Source organism: Homalodisca vitripennis, chromosome 4 (assembly GCF_021130785.1).
Source record: "Homalodisca vitripennis isolate AUS2020 chromosome 4, UT_GWSS_2.1, whole genome shotgun sequence".
Classification (NCBI taxonomy): Eukaryota; Metazoa; Arthropoda; class Insecta; order Hemiptera; family Cicadellidae; genus Homalodisca; species Homalodisca vitripennis.
Genome location: NC_060210.1, coordinates 103,924,090 through 103,943,522, shown reverse-complemented (window position 1 = coordinate 103,943,522; position 19,433 = coordinate 103,924,090). Strand labels below are relative to the sequence as shown.

The window sequence follows — 19,433 nt, the reverse complement described above, 5'->3', positions numbered from 1 at the left end:
TTCATCACCAGCATTATTTGAAAATGGAGTCAGAGAGATGCAAGTGTTTTTGAGGTAGATGTCTAATGGATACTTGATTAGTATCTCAAATTATTTATTAATAAATAGTTTTAATTTGGCTGACTTATTTTCCATTGTTACATTGGATTAATGTGGGGGGAAATGTTAACATGTTTATTGCCAATGCCATAAATACAGTTTTAGCCATGGAGTACAAAATGTATGCAATGTATACTCTTTTTAGTGGACACTATTGACTACACCCAGCCTGACACTGCTACAGTAGAATCTCACTAACTTGATATAATGAGTTGTCAAGTTTTGTGATTTGTTGTTGTTGAACTATCCAGAATAATAAGGTTGAACAAAAGGAAACACTGTAAATGATTACATCCTTTATGAGTCCATGATCCACTTTATTAAATCTATGCCTCATTCTACATACGTACAATATTGAATATAACATGTTGCTAATACAGTATTGAATATCTAACATACAGTACAACATTTCAAAAAATACTACCTAAACAAATAATGGACAGTCAAAAAATTATTACGTTAAATTTGATGAAAACTTCTTGATTGTTACATTAAAATTAAATTTTATATTATAATGTATATTTCACAATCAGTGGGGGAAAATGGGGTTTTTTCTAGTGCGAGTTGTTACACAAACACTGGAAGGAAACCATTTTACGAGCTTTGAACACTATTCATGAAACTACATCATTAAATAAGTACTATGATTATTATTCATTTTATTTTGTGCAGCATTCCATGCAAGAAATCATAAACGTAAGTATAGTATAAGACATAATTATTGCAAGCCTAGGTTGTAGCAAATAAACTGTTGTTTAATACAACTAGGATATATTGTTTAAACTTCACATGAGTATAGATGACTTTTTGCAATAACAATAGTATTAAAATTATTAATTGAGATTTCTTTACTTCATTAATAAATAATAAACTAAAACGGCCAGGCTTGTAATGATATGGCTTGTATTATAACAATAAACTGGCTAAACTTCAACAATATCAAGAATAAACAATGTAGTGTTTGTAAAATTATTAAATTTAAAAGTACAATGCAATGAACAGCTGATTTTTGCTACTACTGGGGATACAACAGTTAATATCCTGGTAGAATTGTAAAAACTCAATATTTGCACTATAAAAAATCAAAGATAAATTTGGATTTAAGTAGAGGTTTCCTCTAAAACTTGACAATTTTTCTTGATTTAAGAAGTATGCATGTTGTAAAAGCTGTATTATTTAAAACCTGGTATATAAATCTTTCGAGTTATGAACCTAATAAACTTAGGTTATAGTGAGTGGGAATAAGATTAACATGCATCAGTGTTGTAAAATTTAATTAATTAGATTGGCTTTGAAAAAATAACATTCTCAGAGTCATATGAAGATTGAAAACGGCTTACTGTCAGCAATTTTGTACCTTTGTTTGGACTCTCTACTTATATCTAAGTTTGAGTCTTTTTTGGGTCGGTTTATTGGCCCTTGCCATCGACTGTTTCAGCCTAGCAGCCAAGATCCAATTATCATTCTACTCGTATTCAAGCTCACAACCTAGTCTTTTGTGAAACTGAGTAACTTTCCCTAAAGAAATTCATTAACTGAAATAGTTTGGTGGAGATCAAAATGGGAGAGTATAAAAAAGGTTACAAAATATTAAACAATATTTTTCCTCTTCAGATCACATTTTTATTTAGCTTGAAAACCAACAATTAAAGACGGTTAAATTAAATCAAATCCGCTAATCCTATAAAAACTGACTGATTGAAATTGATGATTTTTTCTCGTAGTCGACGCTGACATAACCATTATTTGTGTGTTACGTGTGATCTATACAGCAGATCTTACCAAATTAAACCCAATTATCTGGTAGGACATGACTTATAAAATATCTCTTGAGAATGATACAATACACATCTGATATAAAGGATTTCTAAAAGTCTACAACAATTATTGTACCAATTAATACATTTTACTATAGTTGCATGTATAAATTTAAATGATCAAAGTACCTTAGTCAGCCTTCTTCGCAGAATGTGAATAAATTGAAACAAACCAGAGTTTTACACAATTGTAAATGAATTCTGTAACTGTTGTAATATTTCTCATAGTCAACACATAAATCTGAATAAAATTTGTTACAAGAACAAAAAACCAGAAAAGTTATAAAATACAAGTGGGTTAGTAACAAAGTAACAATACTCTACATTATGTTCACTACAGTTATTTATTTTTGAATAAAACAGAAGTTAAAAACAAACCTAAAAGTAAAAACCTCACATTGCTTAGTGATTGTACTAGTACTTAATAATAAATCTAAATGTCAAGAGTGATCGAAAAATTCCAGAACTAACTTAAAACCAATTTAATTACAAAAAAAGTTATTGGACTTTGTTCCTTTTAAGAATTTTCCATCACCATTTCTACTGTTAGAAAGACCCTTTGAACTCTCTCCCTGCAAATGCTGTCCAGTAATTGTGACTGAACACGTAAAATGCATAAGTGCTTTCCATGATACAGCACCCATTCCTAACTTTGCCAGAGCTCAAGTCCCTTCCTAACGGATCTCATGCTAACGTCTAATGGTTTCAATATAGAAAAAATTATTCTCTCCATTGTAATGATTAGACCTTAGTTTCCACATTTTACCCATAAACCCACATCTCATCCTCATTAATGACACTTTTCAAAAAGTTTCCATTGATATTTACCGTTTCAAGAAGTTTTTAGTCAACAGTATTGTAACAAACTTTGATGCCACTTTAAACATCTGTACTTATCCTTTGTAAGCAAGATTTTTTAACATAGTTTTTCAATAAAACATTCTTGGCTTAAGGCCAATGTTGCACATCTTTTTCACTTCATAAATATAAATCTTCATAAATATAAATTTAATGTGATTTTATCACATTAAAGTATTTCCTCAGATAGTAACATATTTGTCATCGGCTGAAGAGCTTTCAGAATGAGGCTTGTCTTTATATGATTTCCATCTTTTATTGAATCTTATACCACTCGTGACATCGTGATTGACTTGGGACATTTATTTACAAAATCTCTTAAAACATATGCAGTTTTGCTTAATTTCACACAAAACCTGACAAAAACACATTTTTTTATTTACCTACCAAATTCAGGATGGTCAGTAAAATCAGATATATCAACAATGCTATTCCTCAGCACTTAACTGGTGCAAAACATAAATAATCCTGACTTTTTTATTACTTTTTGTATCTTTATTAATATACTTTTTATCAAATAAAAATAATCTTTCAAAATGAAAACTTGAGTTTGGTATTAAAATATTTTACAAGATCTAAAAAACAGACAATTCTTTCTACAAGCATTCATGCTCAATATTTTTATATATTTAATATAACTATAAATAAGTAGTTCTGATATTGGAAATAACCAAAATAAATGGTTAGGCAATATTCCATCAAATTAAAATACATTCAAAATATATTATTGTCAAAGATAAAAGACAATCTAAAAACAACTATCAGTGATCTAAAATTAAAAAAAAAATTGTAACTATGTAAAAACTACCTGAGAAAACTACTAAACTAAAATACTCTTAGGAATGAATTATTTGTGTGTCATGATTATAAGGCATGTTCTGGAATCTTTCTCTTAACATTTCACTTGCATCCAAACAGGTGACATTTGGAGACGATTTATATATAATTTAGATCACATATGGTTTTGTCAAGTATATGGTTAACTACTCTATGGAAACAGCATCTCCTTAAATGCAGCGTGTATGTTTTCCTGAAAAAAAAAAAAAAAAAAACAACTTGAATGTAACAACTCAAAAGTATACAATATAAATTAAAAAGTTATATCCTACTTCTTAAAATTATTTCATTGTAAAAATGTATAAAATAATTGTGGTATATATGATTATATAACTAAATCAAAAACGTGTATTGGTAATGTTAAATTAAACAAGGCTTGAGCTTTGCTCTTGTAATAAATAACATGTCAAAAACATTAAAACTTTGTGTAATATTAAGCCATAAAGTGTAACATTTCAGTTGCAATAAATAACTCTAAAACATTTCTGATAACAGTGACTACTGGGATTATTACTTTAGGAATAAAAGCGTGAAGAATCCAAGGCATTTGATTGCGTTATATTCGGTTAGTTGTGAAGAAAGCTGCATGCTTTAGGATTTTCTGAGGTTAGTGTTACCTGGATTATATCTTATCTCTCGAATCGGCGGCAGTGTGTAAGTGTGGCTGACAAAGCATCTGACTACAGAATGCTCACTTGTAGTGTGCTGCAAGGTTCAATACTGGGAGCTCTTTTATTTTTACTTTACGTAATTGACTTTTGTACAGTACTTGCATTCACTAGATATCACATGTACGCTGACGATTTACAAATTTACGCTCACTGTGGGGTCCATGATATACACACGCAATACGCAACATAAACTTTGACATTCAAAAATTTGTGGAATGGACAACGAAACACGGACTGAATAATGAAAAAAAAAAAAAAAAACAGAAACAATGATACTTTATAGACAAAAATAATGTTCCCGAAATTACTGTAAATAACCTTTCTCTCCCGTACTGCAACAAAGTGAAAAATTTAGGTCTAACTATGAACTCAACTCTTGGATGGTGTGATGCTGTTGTGGGCATCTGTAAGAAAGTGTTTCAGTACACTCACTCAAGAGGATGCAGCACTTCTTGCCAGAACTTGTGAAACTTTCACTAGTAAAAACACTGATTTTTCATATTGTAACTCTGTAATCAATGATATGACTGTGGAGCTGATTAACAAATTGCAGTGATGCCAAATTTAATTTTGTATTTGATCTAAGACGTGACAATCATATAGTGCATATTTATATTCAAAATTCTATTCTAAAATTGGTCAATACACGACTATTAAAAATTCTGAAATTGGTGAAATTAACTCTGGAGAGCCTATATATCTGGCTGACAAATTCAAATTCATCTCTGAAACAAGCGCATGAGAGACAAGAATGGCCTCATTGATGCTTATTACTCGCCACCAAACCTCAACTTACAATAAATCATTTGTCGTTACTGCTTGTAGAGCATGAAATTCCCTTCCTAACCATATTGTCAGTAGGGAGTCGAAACCGGTTTGCAGCCTTACTGAAAGCTCAATTGCTAGAAACGATGTCAGCGATGGGTGAGTTGGGGTAGGTCTTGGAGGACGGATGGGGTGCTAATGAATGTGTGTATGAATGTATGTGTACTTTGAATTCGTATTAAATTCTTAAAGAGACCTTTATTATATAATTTTGTTTTATTTTAAATGAAGTTGTTTTATTTGACTTAACCAGTATTGATGTATTAGGGTTAATTGTAAGACAGGGCCTTATGGCTCTAAATTCGCCCTTTGCACATTATGTATAGAATACAAATAGTCATTTGATCACTGGTAAATGAATACAAAATTTTCCAATATTCGTTTTATTACTGCACAAGCCTGTTGGAATCAATGATTCTATCATCAGGCACTTCACAAATGAACAAATATTTACATTTTTCTAAATAATAGATATTATAATAACATGGTAAAAGATTTGGAAATATGATTAGCCAGTACAAAATATTTAAACAAAATTACATTTTAATTTTCTCATAAATTGAGATGAGAGTAGAACTGAATTTTGAACCAAAGAATATAAATAGATTTTAATGTCAACGAATCTAGCCACCCACCTCAACAAAAAAGAGCTAGTTTTAATTCAATGATTTACATACTTTTAAATACACCACTCTCTATCCACAACTACAACAAAGAATTAAACGACATAAAAGATAAATTGCTATTTTTAACACACCACACAGTTTATTGACAACATATTTCACAAATCAATCAAAAGGAAAGCAAGAAAATCCAGAACAACATTACTACCCCTTCAAGATAAAAAAAAAAACAAGAATTCCTTATACAACATACAGAAATATTTCAAATCATTAACAGAAAACTTTTAAAGAGCATACAAACAAATCTGTCACAAAACAAACAAATTGTCACAAATATTAGGAAATCACAAGGACAAAAAAAATTAGGAATTTATGAAATTAAATGCAATGACTGTGATAAATTAAATTGCACATTGGCCAAACAAAAAGGAACATCAAGATATGAATCTGGACACACCATCTCTAATAAAAATGTACGTATGATTATTGAAAGAAGTTACTAACACAATACACTTAAATGCTTGGGAAACATTTAACATTAAGACAAATCAAGAAAAACTTATCAATAATGAAGACCTATTCAAAATTCAATTCTACTCTCATTTCAATTCATACTTGTACATAAGTAATTTTAGTACCTTATACCCCTAAAGGGGTCCTGGAGTTCGAATTTCATATAAGTTAACAAACATTTTTCCACTCCTCTCATAAAAACTTTTTTTTTCAATCTACAAATATTATTGTATGTATTGATAGTACTGTTAATCCACATTTCCTAAAAAAAATGTATAACAATAAATTAATTAAGTTAGTGTTCTACTTCTGGCAACTAAAAAAGTCTTGCAAAGGGCTAAAAGAGCCATTTTTAAATTCTCATATGACGCCAGATTTAAGGTTAACATTTTATAAAATAATGGTGTGTGTTGGCAAAGGTTTATCACAAATGAGTGTGCATGATATTTGCCATCTGATCAAATATGATAAAAAATGGCATTGATCAAAACTGTAATAATTTTAAATTAGAAACTAGTGGCAAAAACACTTTTAGAGTTATTCATAATTTTATTTTCAGTTGCTACTTACTTTTTGGTGCTTGGCCAAGTTTTTATGTACTCGGACAGACCAATGATAGAGTTGATCAGGGGAGGGTGTCTTGAGACCTGTCATCTGGTTTGCTAAGGACACCTGACACATCTCCTCCAGCATACTCTGGTTATCACAACTGAACATTAGATTTAGGAATACAATATAAAACTAACATTGTTCAGTTCGTAAATACAATTTTTGTCATACTGCACAAATAACATCTCTTTTGAAACTTAAGTTTCCATAAAGTGATTGTTTTTTGCTACCTTATAACAGAGAACTACAAACTCTGCTAGTTCACAATTCAAGTTTTTTTAGTGTGGCAACCTCAAACTTTGTTAATGCAGAAGAAAATGCAAAAAAATTGCTTTTTATACATAAACTTGACAGTATTATTGTGTTAAATTATTAAATAACAAAAATTAAATATATTTATTTTGTTTTCTAGATGAGAAAATCCCATGTTCATCATACAGAGCTAAGTGTCTTTAGGCGCATATACAATTATATTCATAACCTTGGCTATGCCTCATTCGTAAAACACAAATGTGCACAAAACCAACAACTTTTGTTCCTAGTGAAAACTAATGTTTAGTCATATCAATCAATGTTAAACATAAATACTAGTCCTATAAGCAAAGGTAATAAAAGAGAAAAATCACACCTGACACTAAATATATTTTTCAAAAAATAAATTTGTAATTTAAAAAAAGTTAAAAATAATGTAAAAAGTATAACAGGTCACTAATCAGAATCTTTTCTTAAAAACGGTTTTATTAAGTATTTATTTATATGCTGTATTACATTAGGTTAACCCATTGACTACCAATTAAAATTCAATTATTTTTACTCTCAGTACCAAATTAATTTTTAACTTTTCAATGAAAATTGTTGTGTGGGTGTTTAGGACCAATTGAACTATCATATAACATGTTAAAATTATATTTTATTACCTTATATTTTAAGTTTACTCACACATTTTAACTTAATTTATAGCAGATCTACCACTAAAAATAAAATTATTTGGATCATTTGCTTGCCTTATCCACTCCCAAGTTACATCATTTCTTGAATTTCTTCTTCGCTACTTTCACTACTACTTTTACTTAAAATATGGCCATCAAAGGATGAATGTTGGAGTTGGGGGACTCACTAGTTGTTAAAGACTGTTGCTAGCCTTGTCATAAAGGCGTGCCTCCATGCCTGCTTTGACTGGGATGCTGCTACTGAGATGGCCTCCCCTTCTTCTGAGGACACATGACTGAGATTAATGTCCAAATCCATCGGCTCATGGATCTCAACAAGAGGCAGTCCCTGCCCCCCAACATTACCCATCCAGAATTTTGCCACTCCGGAAGCAGTGCAAAAGTCCTTTTAGGACTAATTCCAATTTCTCAGTTTCTTGTTCTAATAGACCAACAACTGATGACAGGTAATATACATCATTGGTAGCCAATGGATTAACAATATTACATTATATACATTACCTTGAACAATAAACAGATTCTAATGACAGGCAATAGTTTGAAAGCGCAGCCCTCTGGTATAACGGCTTGCTGAATCTTGCTCTCCTTAAGAGCTTGTTGGATTTGTTGGGTGGTGTGGACTTTGAAGCAATCAGTAATTAACACACCTCCATCTCCTTGCCTGAACATAAATTTGCGTTTTCAATATGTTGGTATAAGATTACTTGAACTTCAGTTATTTCTATTTTATCTACTTAGTAAAGGTGTTTGGAAGAACAAAATTAATTCTGTTGCCTTTGTTACCTAAGGTGCAGCATAATGGGTAATTAAAAAGTTTTGTATATTTCAACTTACGGCTGAAAGCTATTAAATACCAGTCATATATGTTTTATGAATGAAAATATAAGGTTAGAATCTCATATTTCCAATGGTAAATAGGCTGTTTTGGTATAAGACAGATTTTAATATCTAATTTCAAACTAAACAATGTACTGCAACAACTGGGAAAAATTTGTCGGTTACCAATTTTAGGAATTGTTACTTCCTTCCTAATCAAAAAAGCAATTTTGTTATGAAGGCAATACAATTCCAACAATAATAAAATAATTACAATATCCATTACAGTACAGTTGGGAAAAAGATAGATTTTATGTACAATAATAATATGTAATATAATTCAATAAAAATATGAAACTGAAGATTCATTATTAGTTTTGAAGGTTAATTTGTACACTAATAATATGACTGCTCTTTAGTGACTGGAATGTTCATATGCTTTTAATATTTTAAAAAATGTAGAAAAATCAAATTGAAACTTTACAGCAAAGGAAATCCATATCTAGATGTCTCACTGAGGTCACTAACTAAGAAAAATCAACAGATTTCACTATTGGTGTGCTATATACCACCAATGGTAGTGTTACTGAGTCTGGCTGTCAGATAGCACTATGAATAGTATTCCAGTGAGACTTCTGTGTTGTATATTTTCTGTGCTTACAAGATTTAAATACGGTAGATATAAGAATATCAGTTTTATAAAAGATTTGATTGTAATCTGTTAGAAATTATGTTTGTGAATATATTGTCCAGTTCCCACAAGGATCGTTAAATGATAAGCCAATTTATTGATTTATTCATTTAACATTACTATTGGCTAACTGTTAATCTAACATTTATTGATTTACCATTCACAACAAAACACATGTTAACGTTATTACAACAGCTGGTCCAAAAAAGAAAAAGTTCAATATTTCTTTATAGTTGACCATGTTGTTAACTGTCAATATCCCCTTACGTGCCCCAAACACTGCCCCTTCTTTAAGGATGTTCTGCACCAGTACAGCTCGTCCCTAACTTTGAATGGAAGTTGCGGCTCCATATTGCTGGATTGCTTCTTATATCACCACAACCTCAGGAATTGAAAACGTATGCCTAGATATTGATTACCATGTCCTAAAACAACATCTAATGAAAGATTGTAGCCCAATTTGTGTTTGTAAAGATTTTGTTTCGTGCCTTCTTTGTCTGATTGAGGACTAAAAAATGATAAGTAGGTAGGTGATATAGCTATATTTGGCTAATATAGTCTACGGCATGGGAAGAGTTAAGAATCAAATTCGTCCCAAATAAATGGGAAATAATTAAATGCAACAATAGCTTAGAGTTATTCTATAAAAAGGTAGAGAAAATAATAAACTCTTACAATTGTTTCAAGCAGACTTTGGTCAGCCACAACAACATAATGTCCTCAGAAATCATTCCAGTTTCACTCGCTGCTGAGATCACACGAGGATCGTCCTTGCAGGTTGGAACTCCTCCCTGTACATGCATTATAATGTTCCTCTAACTGATGTAATTAGCAGATATCGAATTAAATTATTATCCAATTCCAATAAAAATAAATACTTATCAGATTTCCAAAATCACCAACAACTAAGTTTTTCACAAACTAAAATGATATATTGCTGCAAAATATATTGTCACCTCTGTTCAATGAACCTAATAAAATAAGTATATAGGATGCACTGAAAGACCTGCAACACTGAAGTCTTTTCTCAGGAATGAACTGCAGAGAAAAAAAAGTTTTAATTAAAAGTTGTGCAATTTGAAAACTATCCACTTGTGTCACAGAGCTTTTATTGTCATTGAGTTTTTATTTGGTTACTTAATTTATTTTATGGAAACCCATATTTTTGCCAAGATATTCTGCATAAAATACAGTAATATAAACCGTGTATCCAAAATTGTTTTTATAAACCAAACTGTTTATAAAAAATAGCAAAGTATAAGTAGGAACTTTTCAGCAAAAAATAAAAAAACAAACACTTTTCAGGGATACAAAATGTGTGAAGTTCTAAATCTTTAAGTCTGGAATGAAAGTTTCAAGTATTAGAAATTTTTATCGCTCGGTAATACAAGTTACTTACTGGGGTTTTAAGGTATCACATCTGTATTTCCTGTGGAAACATATTTTTTCTATGAAATATATTTAACAGAAAACAATATAACACTTTAATATTAAAAGTCTTTTTAAAACATTATTATTTTCACTCCCATGTTTGTTAAAAAAAAATGATACATAATCCTATGGACATTTGTGGCATATTCAATAAATAAAGAATTTTTCATAGACTAAACTCACTTTAAACACAAACACCGAGGGTAGCAGTGTGCCATCTGATGTACAGGAGACAACCAGAGAAGCTTGACACGACTCAAACCCTGGCCTACGTACCAACAGTGGTTTCTTGCCCTGATCTGCAAACAGGTAAATATGCTACAAAATAAAGTATACATAAAATCCTAACTACATGGTAATAAACAAATCTACACACAAAATTTCTGTCATTACTTAATGAACACGGGCAAGGTGTTTGGAGTAACTGTATAAACTTTATTCCAAAGTTAGTACTTGACAATAACCAATTGTTAGACAATAAAATGCCTCGAGGAGCATTTTATTGCAGTGATGCCCCTATGTCTCTATCATGAGCGTCCATCATATTTTGTGAAATACACACCTGATTTGTGAGGTTTTGCAGGCTCTCTTTGTAAAATGTATAATAAATATAATAATAATAATAACTTAAATATACCACTTTTGCAAAGAGCTGTGCTTTCAGACAGTGTAACTATGAAGTTAGAAAAGGTCATTTCTTTCTCAGAATCGTCAAAAATATTGATGATGGACACTCGAAGGGTTGTCTTCAGTTTGTTACACTTATCAAGTACAGATTTATAGTCTTTGTGAATAGGCAACATCAGGCTAAAAGAAAATAGGTCAGGGACACTATGAATTCATTGTCACAGTGAAGTATAAACCCTAGAAGTAGCGTCAGAATTTCCCTGGGTGGCAGGCTGATTTTTCCTTTGTGCAGAGGTTCACTAAATTGTTTAAAAATTGCACATGATATGCTAAAACCCTAGAGTGTTATATATTTGTACAATCTGTATATATTCCACAGATTTTGTATCTGCCACATCAAACTGTTCAGAATAAACTATAGTTATATTTACAGATAGTTACTGTTTAAACAAGAAAACCTGTTTTTCAAATGTAAAATCAGATGGCCACAAAAATAGTAAGTTTTTAATTCCAAGATATATAAAAGTTTAAAAATACATTTGTTTTTATAGAAACACTTTGTTTTTGAAATGCTCATATTAGTTTTGTTTACTATCTTGATATTAATTGAAACACTACAAAATTACCAAAAGTGTAACTTTTATGTTAAACATCTCTAGAAAACCTTTAATTATTTATATTGCTTACTAACTTATTTTTATGTAGATAATTAAGAAGACAATAAATAAGTTAATTGTTTGAAAGCTCCAAAAAGTGCTGAAAAGTAGTAAATTCAACAGATGATATAATTTTTTTTAATAACTATATTATAATTTCAAGATATACAATTTGTACCAAATTTTTGGCTAAAATAAGAAATTATATTCGTTATATTTATTGCAACCAAAAAACTAGTACAGAATAAAACCTGAAAAAGTACCGATTTTATTAACCCCTTACAAGTATGAAGAGAGTCATAACTGATTTAATTTTTCTTAAATCTGTTGAAATATATAGATTAGTACTCTACTGGTCATCCTAGAACTAAATTAATTGATGAGTTTTGATGAATGAATTGGTGATTGAAAATATAAACCCCAACACTTGAAAACTCACAAACTATTAGGTTATTTCACAATCAATTATTGGTATAAATAATACCATAATTAATAGTGTATATTATATTTTCGGTAGATATTGAACATGTTTTAATAGAAGAAAGTGATATATTACTGTTTTATTACAGCATTAACAGGTGCATCAAACAATGTCTCATGTTGGGTAATGCAATAACCTAGGAAATGGTTGCTCTTGAAACAGCTGTCATGACTACTGACTGACAATAATTATTAAACATATAGTCAAACGAGAGTACAGATCTTATGCTTCTGTGTAGTATAATAACATTACTAAAAACTGTTTATATCAGATGTACAAATAAAATAATATTCATCGGTTTTCCAACTGATAAAACTTTTGTTTGTTTGCAGTTTTTCAAATAAAGACATAATTTCAAAAATCTGTTGCATATAACTCCTGCATAAAAACACATAATTGACAGAGTTGCTCCATAAATGGAACTTTTCATTGATGCAAATTTGAAATATTTACAAAAATTAACTACGCATATGGGATTTGTTAAAGTTACAGAATTTCATCAATTCATCAATGCAACGGGTTGTATTAAATGTAGTTATAAATATATAATCATGAGTTAAAGGTGAATAGTATACGAATGTCAGAAAACTGATGGCTGCCACCTCACAACAACAAAAAATTGTCGAAAATACAATTAATACCACTTCTAGAGCTAATAAAGTGTATAAAAATTACAAAATACAAATATAAAAAATGACTAATTATACTAATGACAACAAAACTAACTTGTCTGATACCTTTTGGAAGAAAATGTAGTGGTATCTCATCCATCGCAATGATGTTCAAATCTCTATAGTTGAAATTCTTGACTATATTTTGTATGTTTTCTCTATATTCCAAAACCTGCACTTCCATTGCTGAAGGGAGTGGAGTTGTAGGCTCCGGTAGAGCTACCAGCAGTCTGTGGTGCTTCTTACAGAACCTGAACGTCCATCCCCTTGATACCTAAATGGTATTTTATTATTATTTTTAATCCACTTTAAATTACAGAATTTAATAAAAGTTAACTAGTATTACAAAAGCACTTCAGGAAATGGATTTCCAGAATTATAACTGTTGTTAATTGTTATTTAATTTCCATTTAGATGGAAAACCACTTATACCCTGTAATTTTAATCATTTAACTATTTTTTTACATAATGAATTCTAATGGAATAAACAGTAAAATAAATCAAATTCATAAAACCATTATATATTCCAATGTAATGTGAAGTTAAACTAACACTGGAATGACCCAAGGCAGCAGCTTGCGCTGCAAGTGCACCATGAGTGACCGTCTGGTTATGATCCAACTGTGACAAGACCCACGTGACAAGTCGAGTGTCACTGTATAACTGACTGCGAAGGGAAGGTAACTTGTGCCTAGCTCGCCACCGGTAGTACCACTGGGACCCACACTGGATCCTTTCATGTCCTGCCGCTCGGTACAGCTCTACTGCTTTACAACGCACCTGTAAATCAGAGATAAGGATCACTGTACGACTGACTGCATAGGGAAGGCAGCTTGTGCCTGGTTTCTCTCCTGTACGTACTACTAGAACCCGCACTGGATCCATTCATGTCCTACTACTCGGTACAGCTCTTCTGCTTTAATGTAACTATGTAAGGGTTGGTTTAATGCAAATGTAAAGTTCAGATCTATTTCTTCCTATCATAGCTACATTAAGAATAGAGTATTTGGTTGGTCCACCGTGACTTGGGATCATGTTTAAAACATTAGAGTGCACTTAATTGTACACCTGATGAGAAAAACAGAACACTTCTTTTTCTAGATTACACTTGATGGCTGTTGGGTGAACCTGACAGATCTTTTTTTAATCCCATATTAATGAATCAGAAGCTGAAATATGCACACTCTGTACATTAAGATAATATGTGTTAAACTCTAACTGCTGTATTTCTTGAAAATAAGTCAGATTACTTGGATGCTTGCAACAAGATTTAGTATTCACTGAAAGATGTTTTCATAAATAAAGAACATTCTGGTGTGACCTAAGATGTCTAAATGGTTTTGGTAAATTTCAGTTTTGTTTGTACATTTTGGGTGATAGCACAGTCCAATGGGTGCCAGTGCATTTAGGAATTTTTGCTGTCTGAATTTTTTTTAAGGATGTTTAATCATTACATAAATATTTTATCAAAATCTCTCTATTTCATTCTTTGAATACTGAGAACAGTCTGTGAAGAATTTTCTTTTAATGTCATGTGTTTTTTTTATGTACCTATATGTTGACTTTTTGTATAGTTTTAGCTATGCTAAATCAAAGACAGAGTTCGTATATTATAAAAGAATTCTCACAAAGTGTTCATTAAGAGTAAAATTCAACAGGTATAAATAAATCCACTTCACTTTCAAACAATTTTCACACTAATATTAATAATTTTTTCTCCAAATCAAGTATACAACTTGGTTTGAAATAACACTCAGCAAAATAACAAAATAGAAGATTCACATATGATAGGAATAGTAAGGTGTGAATGTTGCACCTTTAAGTGGGAGTGTGAAAACTCATGACCAATATACACACACAAGCCATCAATGGACAGTAATGATATATGTGCTTAGAACCTGTAGATCCTGTAGATTTTGAGAAAACATTTTTTTATTTCTTTAGTGATAAAACACGCTTAAGAAAATGCCAACTGCAAAACCAAATTTACAGAAAAAGGTGTATAGGGTAAGGGTAAACGATATCTTGTAATATTCATGTAACATGAAGTAACATGAAGCCAAAAAAGTAGCAAACACCTTCAACTCCTTCTTTGCCACAGTCGCAGAAAGGACACTAAAACCAAACAACCTAAACAATGGACTACTTAATATCTACAATCCACCCAACATGACAAATAGCAACCTAAATCTACGACCAACAACAGAGACTGACGTTATAAAAGCCATAAACTCCCTAAAACCCAAAACATCCTCGGGTATAGACGAGATCTCGGCTAAACTCATCAAAACCTGCAAACATGAACTCACTAAACCCTTGACTGCTCTAATAAATAAATCGCTTCAACAAGGAATATTCCCCACTATGCTAAAAATAGCCAAGGTCTACCCGAAACATAAAAGTGGATCAACGAATGACTTAATGAACTACAGACCGATCTCCCTGATATCAACCTTTTCAAAAATCTACGAGAAAATTGTCTTAGATAGGCTATTATCCTACCTAGAACAAAACAATCTAATGACCAACCAGCAACATGGATTCCTAAAGGGACGGTCAACAACTACTGCTCTAATACAGTTAACGGAGTACATCATTGACCAACTCGACAACGGACATGCAGTCACTAGCCTGTTTCTTGACTTCAGTAAGGCATTCGACTGCCTTAACCATGACCATCTCCTTAACAAAATGAAGTCCCTAGGGATAAATGGGAAGACGGGAGAATGGTTCCATAGTTACCTAAGTGACAGAAAGCAAATAGTTGAAATTGAGCATGAAGAACAAAACAAGCGAAAAAAAATCTATTCTGACATGACAAGCATTGCCAGAGGAGTACCACAAGGGTCAGTACTGGGGCCGGTACTGTTTCTCCTCCTAACAAACGATCTTCCAGACTACCTAAAGGAATACTGTGAAACAACAATGTATGCAGATGACACAGTCCTCACCATAGCAAATAAATCCATTCAAACCCTGAAAAGAACTACTGACACTGCTTTTAGTTACACAAAACAATATTGCCTAAGAAATGACCTTGCCCTTAATGAGAAAAAAACAATACAGCTAATTTTCACCACAAAAAAACAAAGAATTACCTCTACCAATCCCTGGAACTGCAGCTCAGGATACAGTCAAATACCTGGGCATTACAATGGATTCAAAGCTCACATGGAAAGCACACATAGAATTACTTTGTAAAAAACTCTCTTCAAGCACTTATGTAATAAGAAGGGTAAAACACACAAGCAATCTGGAAACTGCAAAGATAGCCTATTATGCACTATTTGAATCTCATCTCAGGTACGGAATTGTGACCTGGGGCGGAACATCTGCTACCAACCTGCAAAGAATCCTAAAACTTCAAAAAAGGGCAATAAGATGTCTAGCAGGCCTAAACTACCTCGAAAGCTGTCGTGATGCCTTCAAGGAACTCAAGATCCTGACGGCCCCAGCGCTCTACATGCAAGAGGCAATCATGCATGCTGTTCTCACCAATCAAACCCGACAAAGAGACATACACAACCAAAATACACGCCATGCTTCAGATTTTGCTCTGCCGCCTCACCATCTAACACTCTTTACAAGCAAGCCTTCCTATAAGGGAGCCTTGCTCTACAATCAACTACCAGTCCACCTCAGAGAAAAACCAGAACGCCACCTCAAGAAACATCTCACAGTCTGGCTCCAGGAGCGACCTTTCTACTCTATTCAAGAATTTTTAAATCCTGTAACTCTCAACTATTAACATTCTTTAACTATCTCATGTATTGACGCATTGTACTGTTCTCTATGAATATGTGAAATAAAGAAAATTGTCTATTGTCTATGAACAAAATAGATAAGATACATGACTTACGGATCTAAGGACAGTATTAAGCGATGATTTTTTAATTGTATTTTTATGTAAGCTTTATTTCTCTTTCCCCTTATTTAAATAAACATTCTCAACGAAACTGTCAACTGCACTCTATCTTATAACCCTATGCTAATTTACAAATGAAAGCTGTCACTTCTGAGTAAGCATACTACTGTGTTTAACTTATTGGCTTAGACTCATGACCATTACTCATGTAATCATTGAATTAAATGTACAAGTAAACAGTGTAGCCTGGTATCTTTGGACACAACAGTATAAAAACAATGTGAATAAATGAATTAGTTAAACTACTATTATTATAACACTAATAGAAAACTCTACGTTATATTATTTGCTAGTTTTGGTCCACACACTGCCGGAAATATTATCTACGCCAATGATTTAAATGATCCATTCAATGTATTTGTAACACTAAGAACTGCCCATATCACGAGAAGGATTCATAAACAATGTGTCATAAACAAGTTTTAATTTAAATGTAATTTAAGAAAAACTTTGTAACTCAGCCTACCTGTTTACTAGATGGAACAATTTCTTGAGAGTTATACCATTCAAATATCTGTTTATCTACAAATTCATTTGTTACATTATTTGAAACGGTTGATTCTTTCTCTCTTGTTTTTCCTGAAAATAACAAAAGCATATATAGCATGAAAATCCTTATAAACACTTACTCTACTAGGTCAAGGTATAGAGTCCATCTTATTATATTCATTACCTTGGCCTATATAATGCTACTATCTAGTTATTAAATCTTAAAAGCAGGACTCTTTAATGCGGTTCTGTTTTTCACAATGCACTCAATTTTTGCAATAACCTAAAAAAGTTCTGGTATACTTCAACAATCCTTAGTATTCTTAAGTTGCTGGTATTTCTAGCACATTAAAAATGCTTAGGCTAGTGATAGGCAAATCCAGAGTTTTCTAATCTGATTTCGAATCTGAAAAAGGTTCCCGAATCTCAAGTTTCAAACCTAATAGCTGTAATTTTAACAGCTAAGTGTGATATAAACAAAATCACCACCAATCCAATTTGTCATTTTTTAACCTTTGTAGACTGTCCTTAGTAAAAAGTATAGAAAAGTATTGCAAGAATACCACTCTACTATACAGGGATTTGCAGAGGTTCAGAGATATAGCTGTATTTTAAGAACAAAGTCATATTTCCTACTTTCTACTTTAAATTGATACACTTTAATATGGGATTTCAGAATATTTGGTTTTAATCTGCAAAATATATGGGCATACATTTGTATTACTATTAAACGTATTTTAAACTTAACATGTTTAACCCTTAAAGCGCTAATCTAAATTACTGTCAAACGCTAAGACATACAAAAATTATTTTTTTTAAATTTCCCAATGCTAATTTTTGTTTCATATTCCTTGGTATTACCTTAATAAGAAAAAATAATAAACATGTAATATTACATATGTTTGAGAATTTTATACGCACGAAAACATTTGAAATTTTTAATAAACTGCATTGCAGGATAGTGTACATAGGAACACTATTTGACAGATTGCATTACATTTATACAGGTTATTTATAATGAGTAAATTGTAACTGAAGTTTCTGTATAATTAGTACATAAAAATAAATAAGTTCAGTATAAGATTTTGAAATGTAATAATATGAAATTCAACACAAACTTATTTATACGATAGCCTACAAGGGAAATGAAACAAATATTGTACTTATAAACCTTATTTATTTAGAATAAATAAACTGGACTTGTATGGTGAAACTGATAAAAAATACAAAACAAATAATTGAAAAAAATATTACATATAATATACAGGGTTCCCACTCAATCTAAATACTCAAATTCACGGCTAATTCACGGTTTTCACGGTTAAAAAAATTAAAATTCAAGGTCGGAAAGTTTTCATAAACAACGTTACCGGTACAAACAAAATCGTGTTGGAGAGGGGCGAAAGTTGAGACGTAAACACTACAGACGCGGCAGAGCGGTAAAATACAATATAAAACTTCTTCCCATTTGACTAACGATGTCATTGTCGTGCAGGAATTGACGGAAACCGTCTAAAAGAACGAAATAACAATAGGCTTCGGTTACGACGCAAGCAATGAGCGGCGAGCGCTGCCGATTTTATGTGCGATTTGCTACATAATAATTATAACAAGGCATATTATTTTACAAAACATCATCATAACAGTCATCAAAGCAATGACAAAGACAAATTTCAATATAATTAGCATGCACATAGCTCAGCTCATAATTTTCTTTAACTTACAAGTTTGTTGAAATCTGAAGAGAACTTTGTTGACACAGGTTAGACAAGATGCAGCGTGACAGGATTCGTACGTTGGCTAAGGCTAACTCGTTTGAGTCCATGAAGTACACTTGTGTGATT

At 31.6% G+C, this 19,433-nt stretch overlaps 1 protein-coding gene across 5 annotated transcripts in view; it reads right to left on the bottom strand.

The window, feature by feature from the left end:
• Positions 1–382: 382 nt before the first annotated feature.
• LOC124359860 overlaps positions 383–19,433 on the bottom strand; it is a 46,535-nt gene continuing 27,484 nt past the window's right edge. For all 5 annotated transcript variants that reach the window (XM_046812958.1, XM_046812959.1, XM_046812957.1 and 2 more), the window contains exons 7-14: positions 17,567–17,679; positions 13,728–13,955; positions 13,242–13,449; positions 10,924–11,039; positions 9,985–10,100; positions 8,304–8,463; positions 6,814–6,939; positions 383–3,804 (exon numbers count right to left, since the gene is read on the bottom strand). In XM_046812958.1, the coding sequence (XP_046668914.1) occupies positions 3,763–3,804; positions 6,814–6,939; positions 8,304–8,463; positions 9,985–10,100; positions 10,924–11,039; positions 13,242–13,449; positions 13,728–13,955; positions 17,567–17,679 (1,109 nt within the window). In that variant the 3' untranslated portion in view covers positions 383–3,762. The remainder of the gene's footprint in view (positions 3,805–6,813; positions 6,940–8,303; positions 8,464–9,984; positions 10,101–10,923; positions 11,040–13,241; positions 13,450–13,727; positions 13,956–17,566; positions 17,680–19,433) is intronic.